General features: G+C 50.3%; 3 protein-coding genes across 12 annotated transcripts in view; 2 read left to right on the top strand and 1 right to left on the bottom strand.

Annotated features, from left to right (window-relative positions):
- kat14 (lysine acetyltransferase 14) overlaps nt 1-3,752 on the top strand; it is a 5,682-nt gene extending 1,930 nt beyond the window's left edge. The window contains exons 4-10 of one of the 2 annotated variants that reach the window (XM_088419194.1): nt 1-88; nt 166-582; nt 673-1,199; nt 1,263-1,396; nt 2,387-2,562; nt 2,635-2,825; nt 3,521-3,752. The exon at nt 1-88 is cut by the window's left edge and continues 85 nt beyond it. In XM_088419194.1, the coding sequence (XP_088275320.1) occupies nt 1-88; nt 166-582; nt 673-1,199; nt 1,263-1,396; nt 2,387-2,562; nt 2,635-2,825; nt 3,521-3,694 (1,707 nt within the window). In that variant the 3' untranslated portion in view covers nt 3,695-3,752. Of the gene's footprint in view, nt 89-162; nt 583-672; nt 1,200-1,262; nt 1,397-2,386; nt 2,563-2,634; nt 2,826-3,520 lie in introns of both variants that reach the window. The other variant, XM_088419193.1, reaches the window with a different exon arrangement.
- Nucleotides 2,232-11,785, bottom strand: dzank1 (double zinc ribbon and ankyrin repeat domains 1). Of its 8 annotated transcripts, none has more exons than XM_088419200.1 (19): nt 11,654-11,785; nt 9,855-10,053; nt 9,612-9,730; nt 9,230-9,365; nt 8,964-9,030; nt 8,827-8,902; nt 7,638-7,786; nt 6,650-6,733; nt 6,420-6,545; nt 5,796-5,918; nt 5,623-5,737; nt 5,433-5,536; nt 5,271-5,366; nt 5,167-5,206; nt 5,063-5,094; nt 4,903-4,986; nt 4,699-4,826; nt 4,069-4,143; nt 2,232-3,924 (listed from the first exon to the last, which is right to left on the bottom strand). In XM_088419200.1, the coding sequence occupies exons 2-19, from the start codon at nt 10,001-10,003 to the stop codon at nt 3,741-3,743; spliced, it is 1,887 nt and encodes a 628-aa protein (XP_088275326.1). In that variant the 5' UTR covers nt 10,004-10,053; nt 11,654-11,785; the 3' UTR covers nt 2,232-3,740. The 8 variants fall into 8 exon arrangements, 7 of the variants coding, with proteins under 7 accessions (XP_088275326.1, XP_088275327.1, XP_088275328.1 ...); XM_088419201.1 differs by having other exon boundaries at nt 5,271-5,536; nt 7,638-7,658; nt 7,734-7,786; XM_088419202.1 differs by having other exon boundaries at nt 5,271-5,536; nt 7,638-7,658; nt 7,734-7,786; nt 8,827-8,887.
- Nucleotides 9,909-15,074, top strand: polr3f (polymerase (RNA) III (DNA directed) polypeptide F). Of its 2 annotated transcripts, XM_088419203.1 has the most exons (11): nt 9,909-10,055; nt 10,990-11,109; nt 11,217-11,423; nt 12,793-12,910; nt 12,981-13,048; nt 13,114-13,181; nt 13,241-13,353; nt 13,729-13,872; nt 14,025-14,132; nt 14,201-14,392; nt 14,502-15,074. In XM_088419203.1, exons 3-11 carry the CDS (start codon nt 11,362-11,364, stop codon nt 14,577-14,579), a joined length of 951 nt encoding a protein of 316 aa, XP_088275329.1. In that variant the 5' UTR covers nt 9,909-10,055; nt 10,990-11,109; nt 11,217-11,361; the 3' UTR covers nt 14,580-15,074. The 2 variants fall into 2 exon arrangements, with proteins under 2 accessions (XP_088275329.1, XP_088275330.1); XM_088419204.1 differs by lacking the exons at nt 9,909-10,055; nt 10,990-11,109 and having other exon boundaries at nt 11,152-11,423.
- Nucleotides 15,075-15,382: the final 308 nt, after the last annotated feature.

The following is a 15,382-nucleotide window of genomic DNA, read 5'->3' as shown; positions in this document are numbered from 1 at the left end:
TTCAGCGAACCGGGATGGTGGAAGTTGGTGCACAACCGGCCGCCCATACTGCGTGCCCATGCGCCTAAGGCCGCCATCAAGGTTAAAGGTGAGCCCATCAGCCCCCCCCCCCCCCCCCCCCCCCCCCCCTCCAAAATCAACCAACAGCGTTCCCATGAACAGCAGGCATGGCCTGCAAAGCGGCAGCAGAGCCCACCGTCACGCTGGAAGGACTGCGTAAGCGCAGTGGCGCTGGCAGGAACCCGGTGGAGACGGCCATGCAGCTGAAGGAAAAACGTTCGCGGACCCAGGAGGCCAAAGAAATCCGACGAGCTCAGAAAGAGGCAGGCTTTGCCGAGCGCGCCGCGGCCGGCAAAGTGGGAGCTGGCCGGCGCCTGCCTGATGCGATCTTGGAAAAAGGCGAGGTGGTGGACTTCTCCTCCCTCAGTTCGTCCGACAGGACGCCCCTGACTAGCCCGTCGCCTTCGCCCTCGCCCGACTTTTCAGCCCCCGGTACTCCGGCCTCCCACTCAGCCACGCCCAGTCTCCTGTCTGAGGCTGACCTTATCCCGGACGTCATGCCGCCTCAGGCGCTCTTTCATGGTAAGTCGTCGCCAACTCTGGTGCTGCCCTCCCAGACCGAGTTGGTTCAATCTCCCAAGTTGACACGTTTTTTTGGATGGACGCGACCAGATGACGTGGAGATGGAGGCGGACGCCATGATCGACCCCGGGATGGAATATGCCGTGCCCCCTGCCACCTTAGTGCGCAAGAAGCTTCGCCTGGCGCCGCCTCCCATCAAGCGGGAGGTGGACAGTGAGGATGATGACAGCGGGCGCAGGGGCCACTTGGAGGAGCCAATGGGCCCACAGCTGCGCGCCGCCCACGAGGGCCCTGAGCGGAAACGTCCGGCTCGTTCCGACAAAAGCCGCGAGGCTCTTGCGTTTCCTCGCCACGCTCTCATCGGCCCCTACGAGGAGCGCGCGCTGCGGCGCCGTCTGGACGCTTGCCCTCTGGCGCTGGCCGTCTCGCCGCAGGCCCGCCGCCTCCGTCGCAAGCTGATGGTGCGCCAGGCCAAACGGCAGCACGGGCTCCCTCTGCTGGACATCGACCACACCCTCAGCCTGGTGGGCGGGGTCTATGGCTCGCAGGCGGCGGCCCGGGAACCACCCCACGGACAGCGCGGCGCTGAGGACCTCCGGGTCTTGGACCGCTTCCAGGTAAGGCGGCGCCGCGGCAAGTGGGAGCAAGCGAAAAAGTCCCCTTTGACCTGTTTGACATAGGTGAAAGGTCGGGGCGGTCGTTGCTTGCCCTTGCCTCCGCTTTCTTTCTGCTGTCGTCTGACGGGAGCCGACGGCGCTTTGGAGCACAGCATCAAGAGCCCTTACACGTCCCGCCTCCTCAAGCCTTACATTAGGTAAAAAAAAAAAAAGTGAGATAAGACCTTTGATTGGCGAAGCACAGGCGCTGCCTACTTGCGCTGTCCGCCGTGCAAATCTCCAGCCAAACTTAAACCCAGGAGTGTCAAAACTTAACTTTGGAACAAAGCATCAAGAGACCGTACACGTCCCCAGCTCTTTCACGTTCAGGAGGTTATTCAAATTTTATGTTCAGTAGGTTATTCAATTCCATTATTTTAAAAAGCTAGATTCTCCCCCATACTAGAATGGTTCGACCCAACTTTCCACCTCTTACCCGTTACCTGTCAAGTTACTTATTTATTTTTGTTAACAGATCTTTACTATGATCCCAAAAGAGGACATTTTAACATGATTTTTCTGTGGACAAAATATTTATCACTATTTCATTTCAATAACAGGTATGACACTTTCTGTTGATTATTATTTTGTGGTTAAATATTTATTAAGTTAATTATTTTTGTGAACAGATCTCTACTGTAATCCCAAAAGATGACAATTCATGTTTAATTTTTTGTGGACAAGTATTTATAATTTATTTTTGAGAGCAGGTCTGACACTTCATGGTGATTATTTGTTTTGGATAAATGTTTGAATAATTAAGTTAATGATTTATTATTGCGACCAGATCTTTACCGTAATCACAAAAGAGGATACTTTATGTTTAGTATGTTTCTGTGGACAAATACTTATATATAATTTCTTTTTGAGAAAAGGTCTGACATTTTATGTTTATTATTCTTTATGGACAAAAATGTATTATTTCCTTTGATATCAGACTCACTTTTTAAGAATATTGACATTGTACATTGGCATTGAAGGGGATGAAAATGTATTAGAGGCTCTTCATGGGAGCAAATATTTCATGTTTGATGCAAAGTTCAAGCGAGTCCTCGCCAAAACTCCCAAGGTCGCTTGCGCTTGTCTTTTCTGGAGGCGCAGCGTTGAGAAATGTGGTCTTTTGTTGTTTTGTCCATGTGACGCGACAGGCGTGACTACGAGAGCCGTCCCCTGAAGATGCGTCTGCTGGCCGAGATCCGAGCGCACCCCCACCGCAAGGAGCCCGGCTGGAGCCCGGAAGCCGACGCCCCGCTGGACTACTGCTACGTGCGGCCGAATCACATCCCCTCGGTCAACGCCATGTGTCGCCACGGCTTCTGGCCGGGTTAGTTACCCGCCTGTCGCCAGCCCTCGCCGCGAGCCTGACCTCGCCAGCTCATCCGTCATGTCCCGACAGGAGTGGACCTGTCAGAGTGTTTGCAGTACCCCGACTTCAGCGTGGTGGCGCTCTACAAGAAGGTGGTGGTGGGCTTTGGTTTCATGGTGCCCGATGTCAAGTACAATGAAGCCTACGTCTCCTTCCTGCTGGTCCATCCTGAGTGGCGGCGGGCGGGTATTGGGACTTTCATGATCTACCATCTTATACAGGTAATCCACTAAGAATGTGCGCCTTTATTTTGTTTTGTTTTTTAAATTCCTCCCCTACCCGGACCCCTACCGTCGTTGTCTGCTCCTGTGCTGCGCTTCAGCCCAAGTAAGAAAAAAAATGTCAAAAACATTTTTTTTTTAAGAATTTGATTGGCTTTTCATTGCATCAATCCACCAGGAAGATTTATTAGGGAAGAAACCAGTGCTCAAATGCCCCCGCTGGCCACAAAGTGCAGCACATGCAGGCGAACAAGTCTTTAGCTATTTAGTCCCAGGATTACATGCCAATGGGCTTTAGGTTTCCAAAAAGATTGCTGATTGGCTCCAAGCGGTGACGGCCAACGACAAAATAAATCAGAAACTTCCAGCAAGCATCAGCAAAAAATATTCCGTCAACAACGGTACCCACACACATACGCACCTGGACTTCCAAAGTGTGCCACATGACGACATCGTTGAAAGCATATCAAAAGCATTTCTTTGATATGTTATAAGCCATGCAAACTATTGCATCTGCTCTCCCAAGTGGTGGCTTCAAGTAAGCAGTCGTTCACGCGGTGCCAGGCTGCAGCTTGTTCGGACTTTCAGGGGACGGGAACATAAAAAGTCAACAAGTTGCATTTCCTCACTGGCAGTAAGAGTTGGGTTTGTGTATGTGTGTGTGTGTGTGTGTGTGTGTGTGTGTGTGTTTTCAGACATGCATGGGGAAGGACGTGACGCTTCACGTGTCTGCCAGCAACCCTGCCATGTTGCTCTACCAAAAGTTCGGGTTCCAGGCCGAGGAGTACATCTTGGACTTTTACGACAAGTACTATGCGGCGGACAGCGCCGAGTGCCGCCACGCCTTCTTTTTGCGATTGCGACGCTGACCCCGCCCGCCCTCTTCAATTTCCTGTCATGTGAGCCAATAAAAAGTCAAGCTTTGGAGCCTTCGCTCTCGTCCCGCGCCGGCCGAGATTGTCTCGTAGCGTCGAGACCCGCCCCACGCCAAGAGGCGGAGCTTTCCAGCAGCGACATCATGGTGGCGCATCCTTGGGCGGCGGCCACGTCGTAGGCCGTCTGCCCGTTGCCATTGCGCAGGGCCAAGGCGGCGTTGAAGCTGAAGGATGGGGGGTGGGACAGAAATGCATGGCATTTGCGTTACTAAAAGGAAATGTCATTTTGGGGAAAATGTTCCTCCCACTCGCATGAAGCTCACGAGCGGAAGCTAGCAGCTGGTGCAATCAGCAAAGCTTGCAGCTACCTGAGGAGAGTGCGCGCGCAGTCCAGACCTCGAGCTCCTTGCGCGGCAGCCTCGTGCAGTGCAGTGTTCATCAGCCTACCCGCGAGTGACACGCATGTTAGCGCCCGCGCTAGCGCCCGGAGGCCTTTCCGCATTGTTCCATATCCTTTGCTATTAGCGCCGGCGTGACCGAAGGTGTCCCAACGTGGGCTTTGATGCCCCAGCTCGCAGCAAAACCACTTCAAATACCTTTGCTTTGCATTCAATTGTGCGGGCCCTTCAAAGGGATAGTGTGTAAGATTTAGGCCATTTTTTAGTACGGACAGCAGGAGGTGCTGCATTTACCATTGTCAAGTCCCCTCCCCCACCAAATATAATTTCATGATAACTACTGTATACCAATGACTATATTTAAAACATTCTGTTGGTCGTTAAGAACACAATTTGCACATTTTTGAAATTTACAATCATTTTAATTTATTCCTTTTTAATGAAAAACGGTCAACCCGCACAAGGCGCTTGAGGTCACTTGGCCATGTTGCGCAACTGCAAAAACCATCGGTTAGGCACCTCCGCTCCAGTCGACTCGCGACGTAGGATACGGAAGAAACGTGGCGCCGGGCTTCCCGTACGCTATTGGGGTGGTCTTACGGGCCAGTTCGCCGGTCCACGTCAGCGCCGCGCTGCAATAGAAGAGGCAGGACGGCGTGGTGGCCGTTGATGGCGGCCAGGGTCAAGGCGGGTCGGCCGTCGCCATTGCAGCAGTCCGGGTTCGCCCCCTGGAAGACGAGGACGGATCACCATTGGCGCGCCGAGGTGGCGGCATCCCGTTCTTTCGAGTGCAGTGCCCCTCACCTGATCCAGAAGAAGCTGGACAACGCCCGCGCGGCCACGAGTGGGACCCGGGCCCAATTCCCGTTGCAGCTGGACATCCCTCGCCTGGCGCCATCGGCGGGTCCGAGAAGAGGAGTTTAGCGAAACGCTAGCGGGTCCAACGTGTCCGTACAAGTCTCACCATCTGGCCGACGCCTGTCTCATTTCCGCTTCCTGTCGGCACAGAAAGCAGCATCACAACATGGCATGCTCCGCCGGCATCGACTGGCTCATGATGTCTCTTGCCTTGCGGCGCAGTCACCGAAGTCGCCGTCTTGTGGGCGGCCTGCCAACCAAAGTAGCCGGACATAAGCCCGCGGGCACACCTTCGAGCAACCGGCGCAACTTACGTTGTGTCCAGCTTGCTGAGGGCCGCCCTCGGCCGCCGCAAAGCTGAGAGTCAAGCAGACCTGGCGAGCGTCCTCTCGGAGCACGGCGGAGGTCATCTGAGGGAACGGGGATATGACAAGTGACTTGGCGCTCTTTCGCCACTGCTGGCCCGTCAGCGGTACCCGGCCCAATTGGGGCTCTCCCAGCAGGGTCCTGAAGGGATTGTCATTCTGGGCGAAACTCCTCAGGTGAGCGCAGACGTGATCCAGCTGTTTCCTCCAGAAGCCTGATGGACACGCGCCCACCCCAGTTGATATGCAGCACCATCGGCGCCGGCGATGAAGATTTACCAGCCGCATGTTTGGGTCTGACCTCGTCCAGGGCTGACGGCAGTGTTCGGCGGCCGCGCTCGATCGTTCACGCGTTGCCCGCTCTGCCAGTGTCCCGCCGACGTCTGCGTGTGGCGCTCGGTGGTGGTCGGGCCGGCCTGCGTGCACCCACGTGTTGGTGTCAGGCGAGCGGGGGAGGAGTTTGCCTGTCCATACCTGGCGAGTGGGTACTGTGACGCTATCACAGGAAGCGGGCGCGACGTCCGGCAAGAGCCCGCAGACAACGCAGCGGACGTCGTGGCGTGCGACCCTCGCACCGCAGACGACACACCGCTCGTACTGCGCGCACAACATCACACAAGTAGCTCGACGACGGTGTGCGTATGTGTCTCGTGCTTTCGAGGCCGTTTTCTACAGCCTCGAGATAGCGCAAAGCCACGTGAAGCGGCCGCGGGATAGCACCCTCTGCTGGTAAAGCTTTTACCGCATTATTTTGCGTGTAGCCCAGCGCAGAACAAATTGAGCACTCTGAAGCGACCTTTCCAGCCTCAATTAGCCTGAGCGTTGGGTAGAGTAAAACTCCAGCTCCTATGCGTCATGCTTGGCTAGCGCTGGCAACTAGAAACTACTTTTGGAATCACAACTCGTCCTAGAAGTGACACCCATATGGCGATATGGATGCGAAAAGACCCTAGCTAGTACGACCTTTAGCATGGCAAAGCAGCAAACCTCGCACTTCACATGAACTGAAACGCAGGGTGTTCCCTTTGCTGAGTAAAGTTTTTTTTTTCTTTCTCCCAGCTGTGCGTGTGCGTGCGTGCGCACACGGGCAGCCGCCACCTTTGCGCCGCAGCGGTCGCAGTAGCGAGCGCCGGCACGGTTGAGACATTGGCACGTGGCACAGCACAAGTTGTGCTGGCTTGCGCAGTCCTGGCCAGCAGAGTCACCGTTGGCCTCCCTTGCACTCTGCAGCGGCATCACAAAGAGACAAGCGCAAGAATGGGCGTGCAAACGCCCGAGCTAATCTTGTGTTGTCCTTCTCAAACGGCCCATGGGTGTGCGTGTGTTACCTCGTGTAGACGGGTGTCACACGTCAAGCAGTTTGACAGCTCGGCCGGGTTTCCTCGTCCGCAACCTGAGCACAATACATGGGACTGCCACCCAACGACCTCGTCAACAACAACACACACTATATATATATATATATATATATATATATATATAAATATGCACACACACAGTGATTTATTTTCGTCCCCTCTATAAGGTATTTTCCCCGTTTTGTGCGAAAAACAACTGTCATGACCCTAGGGGGTTGGCTGTGTTTGTGTTGTTTTGTCTCCATCTGCTGGCGTTTTTAGGTAATTGCACTTATTTACTGTTCCATCTGTTGCCTAACTACCTCCATGCAACGCGTCACTATAATGCTGGTCTGCTATTGGTCAGCGTCTCCTCACGGAGATGCTGGTTTGCTATTGGTCGGCCTCACTCATTTCAAATTGGCGGAATGGTAAAGTTTTGTTCCATCGTGAGTGGTTACAAAACCCTAGTGCATTTTAGTGTTTAATTCAAACTTGAATAGGTTAGCCATGGGTCCCAAGATTGCTCGTGACGTTAAAGAGAGAAGTAAGATGATGATTTATATGGAAACAAAGCTGAAGATAATCAAGAAATACGAAGCTAGCCTAGCCTAGGCTACCCTTACTAGGGAATATGGGCATAACAAGCACCACTCAAAGGTAAATAAATCCTTTCCATATTTTTTATTTATGATGATTTCTGATTGTATACATGTATGTCATACATACGTAGCACTTACTATACTATTTTGGTATCGATTTCTAATATGTGTGTACAAGTTTGATCTTTTTACCTGGGGTTTTAAACGCATTGGCTATTTAACATAGGTTTGGATTGCCCGCCATACGGTGAATTCGCCTTATGAGCTCAACCGTGGAATGGATTAATCTCGTAACACGGGGGCCCACTGGGTGTATATAAATATAAATGCATATATATATATATATATATATATATATATATATATATATTTAATACCTGCAGGTAGAGGTGGAGCTTCTGCTCAATAGGGGCATGAGTGCTGACTGGACGTTGAGCGTGGCACAAGGTACCGCTGGCAGCTCCTTCATTTACCTCAAAAGCCAGACTCACGGATGCCTCTGCGCAGCCATCTGTCACCTTTGGCCCTGGACACCAGGCGGTCGCAAAATGAGCGATGAAAACTCATCAAGTTGATAAGAATAAGTGTTTCACTTTTGCAAGAGTATTTGATCTGGTGCGAAAATGGACCACACTATGAATAAAAGCGGAAGAGCTTTTGCCGAAGAGGTTGGAATGTGACATTCTCTTTAATCCTCCGTTTTTTTGCCAAAAGTCAGGGTGATACCTTTGTTTTCTAAAGCCCATCTTTGGAGAAGTAGACGATGCAAAGTTTGCCAGTTGGGCAAAAGGGGAAAGAGCGAGGCCGGCGACCGTTGTTTCCTTGTGGCCGTCATGATGCCTTTGTTCTACCACATAGGTGTGGAACTCCAATCCTGGAGGGTCACTATCCTGAATCTTTTCCGGTTTTCTCAACCCAACACAATTGCTTGAAATGATTAGCTACTTAGCAAGCTCTGCTGGAGCTGGAAAATGATCCTAATTGTTTGATTCTGGTGTGTTTGAGAGAAAAGGTTCAGAAACATGCATGGATCGCAGCCATCCAGGACTGGAGTTTGACACCTGTGTTCCAGCGTGTCGTGTTGCGTTGTCGGGCATTACTTGACGCGGCTGTGAAATTTCCCGGCATCTACTTAGCAATGCTTATGGCACGTCAACTCTTGCAAGGGACGGATGGTGCAGAAACCAGTTAAGGCAGTGGTCCCCAACCTTTGGGGGGGGTTCCGCAATATAAATCTGAGGCGTCCTTCTCACTATGTACGTATGTAATATCAACAGCTGCCAGAGGCAGCGCCAAAAAAACAAAGATCAAGCACAAACGTATGAATTGTTAAACTAAATAATCTCCAAAACATTATTTCGGGTGCAGCCCACGCGGCCCGCTACCAGTTGATCCACGGACCGGTTGGGGACCACTGAGTTCAGGGGTTTGCGTCCCCGATTCCCCAATTCCCCATGTAATGATGGTGAATTATCGAGTTAGCCACTTAGCATTGGCTGCGTCAGCCATTTCAATGTGACCGAGGTCCATTCCGGAAAAGGCTTGGGCTTTGGTTTTCATGTCAACCTGGAGGCCAAGGCGACGTCGCCGACTCGTCCCACGACAAATCCGCTCTGAGACTCGCCTGCTGGAAGGTAAGAGGCTACCGTAAGGTTTCAAGCAGGCGCTCGGATCACAGATTGACGCAAGTGGATGGACAGTACCTGGTGCGAAGGCTCCGCCTCCCGAACCATAAAGAATTTGGTGACCACGGCGCTCTGTCGGCCGTCGCTGCCAACGAGAAAACCGCACCAGCCGTCAACTGCATGTGAACTCTCTTTTGTAATTCTACTGGCAAAAGTGGGTGTGCCCCATTACGGGCCCACCACAAAACAAATGGAGAAGCTGTGCTCATCCTCTTGAAGAGTTTTACTGACCAGTGTGAATTTTGCTATGCACTATGCACTGTGCATGAAACATGAAACTATACCTGGTGGTGGCCATAGCGCGGACACACACCCGGCCGCTGGGCAGCAGTAAAGGCCAAAGGTAGCGCTGTCTCCCACTGTCCGGCCCCAAAGGCTTGGAGCCATCCAGCGTGTAGAAGAGGCACGCGCCACGGGTGTCTGCACACACGCACAGATTTGGCACATCGCAGTGTTGCTGAGCAAGCCGACCGCTGTGGTCCACCGCTATGCTCCACCCGTTTGCTCCACCCGTACACTCCAATCATGTCGTGTCGTGAGTGTTCAGGGAGTTTGGGACGAATCAATCGTTTCACAATAAAAGGCGATCGTTAGGATTGGTGTCTTGAGAGGGGTCCTTCTTTATCCCGACTCCCCCATCTTTTTTCTTTTTTTTTCTAGCGTTACCTGACTGAATGAAGACAAGAGTACTGGTGTCAATGTGGTTCTTGGACGCTTTGTCCCGTTGCGTGATGGGAACAATTCGTGGCGCCGCCACCGCCCCCGCTGCCATGATGCCGTCCGGTCTGCCAATCAAACCATCAACACATGATGACGCACTCCTCCCAAGTTACACTTCACGCGACAAAAGTATTAGAGCCTTATACATTGATCAAATTTCCAAATAAATACATAAATTAGAGAACTTACGTGGAGTGGATGCGGGCTCGATGGGAGTGTGTGAGCGTTTTGTTTTGCGTGCGTCGCCACAGCAACACTTGACGCGAAGAGCGCCGCTTGTTTTGGGCGAACGGACGGACGTTGAGAGCCTGGAGCTCACGAAGGCTGCAGGCGGCCATCTTGCGTGGCCAACTTCTCCAGGTTCAGGGTTGAACACCACCGCACACAACTGTTAAGTATATGCAAAATGTATATGTGTATACACCTTTAATTGGAGTGAACCGTATTTTTTTCCAGTTCTTTATTACTGATACAAAGCGGTACAGTACAAATAAATTAACAAACGCCAGAGGGATGCAAACAATCAGTCAGTACAACACAACACAACACTGTATTACACGAAAATATTAAAGAATGCTCACAAATCGGAAGCTTTAATAGCTATCAGTGATTCGAATATTATTTAGTTTTAAAGTATTATTTTAGTTAATTCATAAAGACAGAAAAGATTGTTTTTTTCGTGTTGAGAGTATCTACATTTGTGGGAATGCCACTGAGTTAAAAATGCAGTGAGATTAACGAGACAAACTTTTTTAGTGAAGCCAAACAAAACATGCTCAAAGCAAATGGAAAAGTTCGTCAACACAGGGACGGGAGGGAAATGAAAGCGCAAACATCATTCCACAATCTGGCGGAGAAGGGTCAGGAGGGAAAAAAATGGAACACGTCTTCAGGATATTCCTCACAGAAAGAACAGTTCACATCTATTTATTTTTCAATCATTGCAAAAAGACTTTAAATGGTAAACTCTCTTAATTATTTTGAAATATATTTCCTTTAATCTATTATTATATATATATATATATATATATATATATATATATATATATATATATATATATATATATATATATATATATATATATATATATATATATATATATATATATATATATATATATATATATATATAGGGGCAGTTTCCAAATGTTTTTCTAGTCAATGTTATTAACATTTTTAACTCAGTGGCATGTCCATTCACAAAGTTGTTCCACGTACGGAACTGATAGGACATCTTTTTCTGAACTAGCGAGTGTAGATGACGATTGGCTCTACCTCAACTATGCTCGCATACCCGAGCGAGTTCAAAACTCCTGTTTTACAGCCGCTTCCGTCATTCTCCGGAAGCTTCGTTGGCTTTCAACGCCTGAGCGTCTCAAGTATACAAGTCGCACCACTTAATCATTTAAACACGCAAACGGCACGTCCACAAGCATCGTAGACAGTACGTATGCGGCATCGCCCATTTATTTGATTTCTCTTGTATCGCCGCGCTAATATTGCGACGCTTGGAGTTTTTCTCAGGCAATATTTTGGCCGTCCCCCTCTTAGGACCCTGGCCAGTATGAAATGTGTGTGGCTAGCGGCGCACGGAACAGCAATAACAGATAATAACAACTGCAGCAGCAGCACCATTTGGAAGGTAAAGAAAAAGTGAGTGCAAAATTTCCGGCGAGTGGCCAAGACGACGGCGAAGATGACAGAAGTCAAAGTGAAGAAGGAAGCGAACGTTTGTGAAGCCGTCGAAGTGGAAAACAGGTCAGGCGCCTTGACTTGAGCTTTCTGAAAGTCCTTTTCGCACTTGCCCCGATTGGCTTGTGGACTCGTTTCCACGTAGACCGTACTGCGCTCGCGGTTTCAACGACAAATAGGCCGTTGTCAAAGACAGGCCTTTTGTGGCGGAAGAGCGACTCCGAACGTCAAGTCCTTCCCGACGTGCTTAAAGAAAGCCGCTGCTGCGTTTCGATTGGCTTCGTGTCTGACCTTACTTTCGAGGCGGCCTCTTCAATGGGGATGGCTGGGATGCAATTTGTCCCCCGTCTTGAAATACGATTCACCACACAAAAGAAAAATGTGCATCCTTCGCTACTTCGCGCCTCCCCCATCGCGCCCTCAGTCCATTGCGCTTATGGGATTTAGAAGGACAAAAAAGAGAAGCTAAATTGCAGAGACTCGCTTCCCATCCCGTGAAATCAAGCAGAAGTGGATGTAGTTTCATGGAGAGCAGCGGTTATATTATCGGCGCCCGGAGGTCTCATCAAAGTGAATGAAGCTTGTAGTTGACAAACATAACAATCAGTTTACACTTGAAATTCCAATTTATTACAAAGAAATCTAGGCAAGAGATTTACGACGCTTCGGTGAGGCCTTTTTCCTCCTCCCTACAGTGTGTGTGTGTGTGTGTGTGTGGTTGTGTGTGTGTGTGTGTGTTTGTTCTATCTAACAAGTGGGAATTTGGGCAGGAGTAGATAACTCCTGCCCTCATTGGTCGATGGTCACGTCGGCAGCCAATCACTTGTCTTGAAGAAGTGCATGTTTACCTCTTAAAAGTGTGTTTGAGTGTCCTACAAGACACGGGATTGGCTCCTGGTGCGACTTGAGAGGAGATCCAGTCTCAATCATAAAACACACACACACACACTGTTGGATAGTTAAAAGGGAGAGGTGGAAAGAGCCTAACCAGAGCGTTGCAAATCTCTTTTTGTTTTGTGATTTGTTTTGTAAGTGTAAGCACTTCACTTCAAAGAGACTTCAGGACGCCACTAATAGAACCGAAGCTCTACCTGAAACTACAGCCAAATGGATAGGAAGGGAAGGGATGACAGTGTAGTTACTGTATATGGTTTACTAATTTAAGATTGAAGTAAATGTATATACTGCAGTCATATTTGTCTTAAATATGTATAGTATGAACCACTACTTCAGGAATGATGTGAATGCACTGTTTTAGTCACTCCCTCTCAAATGTGTAAGTACAGTACATATGTATATTCACGCATACATTATACACAGATACACATACACATCCCGTGTTCGGTTTTGCGCGTGGGCCCAAAGGAAGCTCCAAGTCCTCGGCGGATGCCGAAAGAGGCGGAAAGCAAACACTGGGCCTTGGACGTGATTTCAGGATCAAGGCGCTGTGTCAGCAGTTTCCTCACGGCATCACGGACCAGGTGATCCAGAACGACATGCCTCACCTGGACGGGCCGCAGAGGGCTGCCGCCCTCAACAAGCTGCTCTCTTTGGTAGGCGGTTTAGGGTTAGCGCCGTGCCTGCGCTGGCCTCTGCCTGACCTGTGCTTGACCTCTCCACCAGGGTCACCTGGATCTGCTGAAGAACAGCAGCGGGCTCCTGTACAGGCTGAAAGACGCACAGAGCGCCAGGTAAGGCGCCGTGCCGCCCCGCGCAGTTCGACCCCACGTCACCTGACCCACTTGTGCGCGCTCAGCAAAATGAGAGGTTCCGACAACCAGGAGAAGCTGGTCTACCAGATCATCGAAGATGCGGCTAACAAAGGTGTGGCTGCCAGGGTGTGCCGGCGCGTGAGGGCGTGTCTGAGTGTGGTGTGCGCGCAGGGATCTGGAGCCGAGACATCCGCTTCAAAAGCAACCTGCCGCTTACCGAGGTCAACAAGATCCTCAAGAACCTGGAGAGTAAAAAGCTCATCAAAGCCGTCAAGTCGGTGGCGGTGAGTTGGGCAGCTGCGCTTTGCCCGCCCCTGCGTTTTGTGCATGCTCGCTTGACGGCTGCAGGCCGCCTCAGAAATTGGGGCGTGCCCAAAACTCCCATTTGAATCGGAATCGCGATTATCATTTACTATGATTTAAATCGATATAAATTAAATCAGTATTTAAATTGAACAGATATGGATGCGCTTCCTGTGGGCTTCAGTCTTAAGTGGTGTCATGACGTCGCTACGCAGCCCGTTCCGAGATTGTCAAGCTTGCGATGTTTAAACGCAGTCTTATCTCTTTCCCACGATTGCAAGTTTAAATATTTCTGTTCAGTTACAGTAATTGTGTTATGTGTGTGTGCGCGCGCGCGCGTGTGTGTGTACGCGCAGGCATCCAAGAAGAAAGTATACATGCTGTACAACGTGCAGCCAGACCGCTCGGTGACGGGCGGCGCCTGGTATAGCGACCAGGACTTCGAGTCGGAGTTTGTGGAGGTTTTGAACCAGCAGTGCTTCAAGTTCCTGCACGGCAAGGTGATGTCACCAGATGGGTTTGTTCAGGGCCCGGACGATAGCATTTAATTGGTAGGGAGCCAAAAGCGATATTGGGAGTCAGTATTCATTTTTAGTGATTTTGAGAGGGGTTTTTGCATGGGAGTGACTGGGAGCGGGCTTATCTAACGCAGGCCGAGTCAGCGCGGGACATCAAACAGAGTCCGCTGCTGCAGAGGAACAGTTCCTTGGCCACATCGCACCAAGTCTGGAAGTACATCAGTGAGCTAGGTGTCAGCAAGGTAGCCCCGCCCCCCTGGGCCCAAGGCCGCTCCGCCCACTCAGCCCCCCCCTCTTCTCCGCGCCCCAGGTGGAGCTTTCCACGGATGACACGGAGACCATCCTGGACACGCTGGTGTACGACGGCAAGGCGGAGATGAGCGTGGCAGCGGCCAAGGAGGGAACAGCGGGCGCCGCCGACGGCCGCGTCAAGCTCTACCGCGCCGTCGAGCCCGCGGTGCCACCGGCCGGCCTAGTCAAGACGCCCTGCGGACTCTGCCCGGTAACGCGCCTAACCCTAACCCCCCTCCCCCGACTTTGGAGGCGGGCCGTGTGTCCGGAACGTGGCTTTGGTCCTTTCCTGCCTTCTGACGAAGCGCTCTGGCCACCAGGTGTTTGACGAGTGTCACCCAGGCGGTGAGATCTCGCCATCCACCTGCATCTACTTGGATCAATGGCTGGATTTCTGAGGACGCCGCCATGCTTCTCATCAGTGAAGCCCTTTGTGCGGCATGTGCTTTGGGGCCGCATTTGGGCCCGTGTCTGCGTGAGAGATATCAGACTTTGTGTGACTTGGCAAAACAGTGAGTGTGTGTGTTCCTTTTTTTTGTTTTTGCAGCTAAGACTGATGTAGTGGAATATTGCAATGTTTGCGTGAGTTAATTATTAGAGTGAAAAAAAGCAAAATTGAGATTTGCTGCTGTCATTGTTGCTTTGCTGATTTGTGCAGTCTCGGAATGCTCAATTTTCTATTTTTCATCCATGTTGAAAGTAAATGTTTGTCTTGAAAAATGTGTGGCGTTTTTTTTTTTAATGACAGAGCCCTGAGATACACACATACACTGTAAATGTATGTATATGTATACAGGGTGTCCCAAAAAATGTAAACACCTCAAATGATTGTAAAGTTGGGATTTGTTATAATGTGAATATTTTTCAACATGTAAAAGAATTTACAAATATCATTCTATTGTCTTGTTATCGCATGGTTTTAAACTAATGTCTGTTCTGCTCCAGACACTGCTGACAACACAAACTTGTGTTGATTGTTCTTTGTTAAACTCCCACCTAAATTGTCTTTGCACTTCTACTGGGTTTTCATACAGTAGCATTTTAGCATAAATTTCAAAGTCAAGCCCGGCTGCCATCACTCACACACACACACACACACACACACACACACTCTCTCTCTATTTAAAATGTACGTGGAGAGTTGGTGGCCGGTTTGGGGCCTTGAGAAAGAAATTGTGCAGCGACGTATATGGAGCAGTTG

Source organism: Hippichthys cyanospilos, chromosome 7 (assembly GCF_059441005.1).
Source record: "Hippichthys cyanospilos isolate Australia breed blue-spotted pipefish chromosome 7, RoL_Hcya_1.0, whole genome shotgun sequence".
Taxonomy (NCBI): Eukaryota; Metazoa; Chordata; class Actinopteri; order Syngnathiformes; family Syngnathidae; genus Hippichthys; species Hippichthys cyanospilos.
Note: the sequence above shows the minus strand (reverse complement) of the source record. Positions and strands in the feature narration are given on the sequence as shown.

Excerpts from the sequence above, each read along its gene's own strand:
- polr3f (XM_088419203.1), top strand. The coding sequence starts at position 11,362 with ATGACAGAAGTCAAAGTGAAGAAGGAAGCGAACGTTTGTGAAGCCGTC. Across the intron at positions 13,873-14,024 it reads TCAAGTTCCTGCACGGCAAG|GCCGAGTCAGCGCGGGACAT; the intron begins GTGATGTCACCA and ends TATCTAACGCAG. Across the intron at positions 14,133-14,200 it reads GTGAGCTAGGTGTCAGCAAG|GTGGAGCTTTCCACGGATGA; the intron begins GTAGCCCCGCCC and ends TCCGCGCCCCAG.
- dzank1 (XM_088419197.1), bottom strand. The coding sequence starts at position 10,003 with ATGGCCGCCTGCAGCCTTCGTGAGCTCCAGGCTCTCAACGTCCGTCCG. Across the intron at positions 9,031-9,229 it reads CGCGCTATGGCCACCACCAG|CGACGGCCGACAGAGCGCCG; the intron begins GTATAGTTTCAT and ends TCTCGTTGGCAG. Across the intron at positions 5,738-5,795 it reads TCACAGTACCCACTCGCCAG|GCCGGCCCGACCACCACCGA; the intron begins GTATGGACAGGC and ends GGGTGCACGCAG.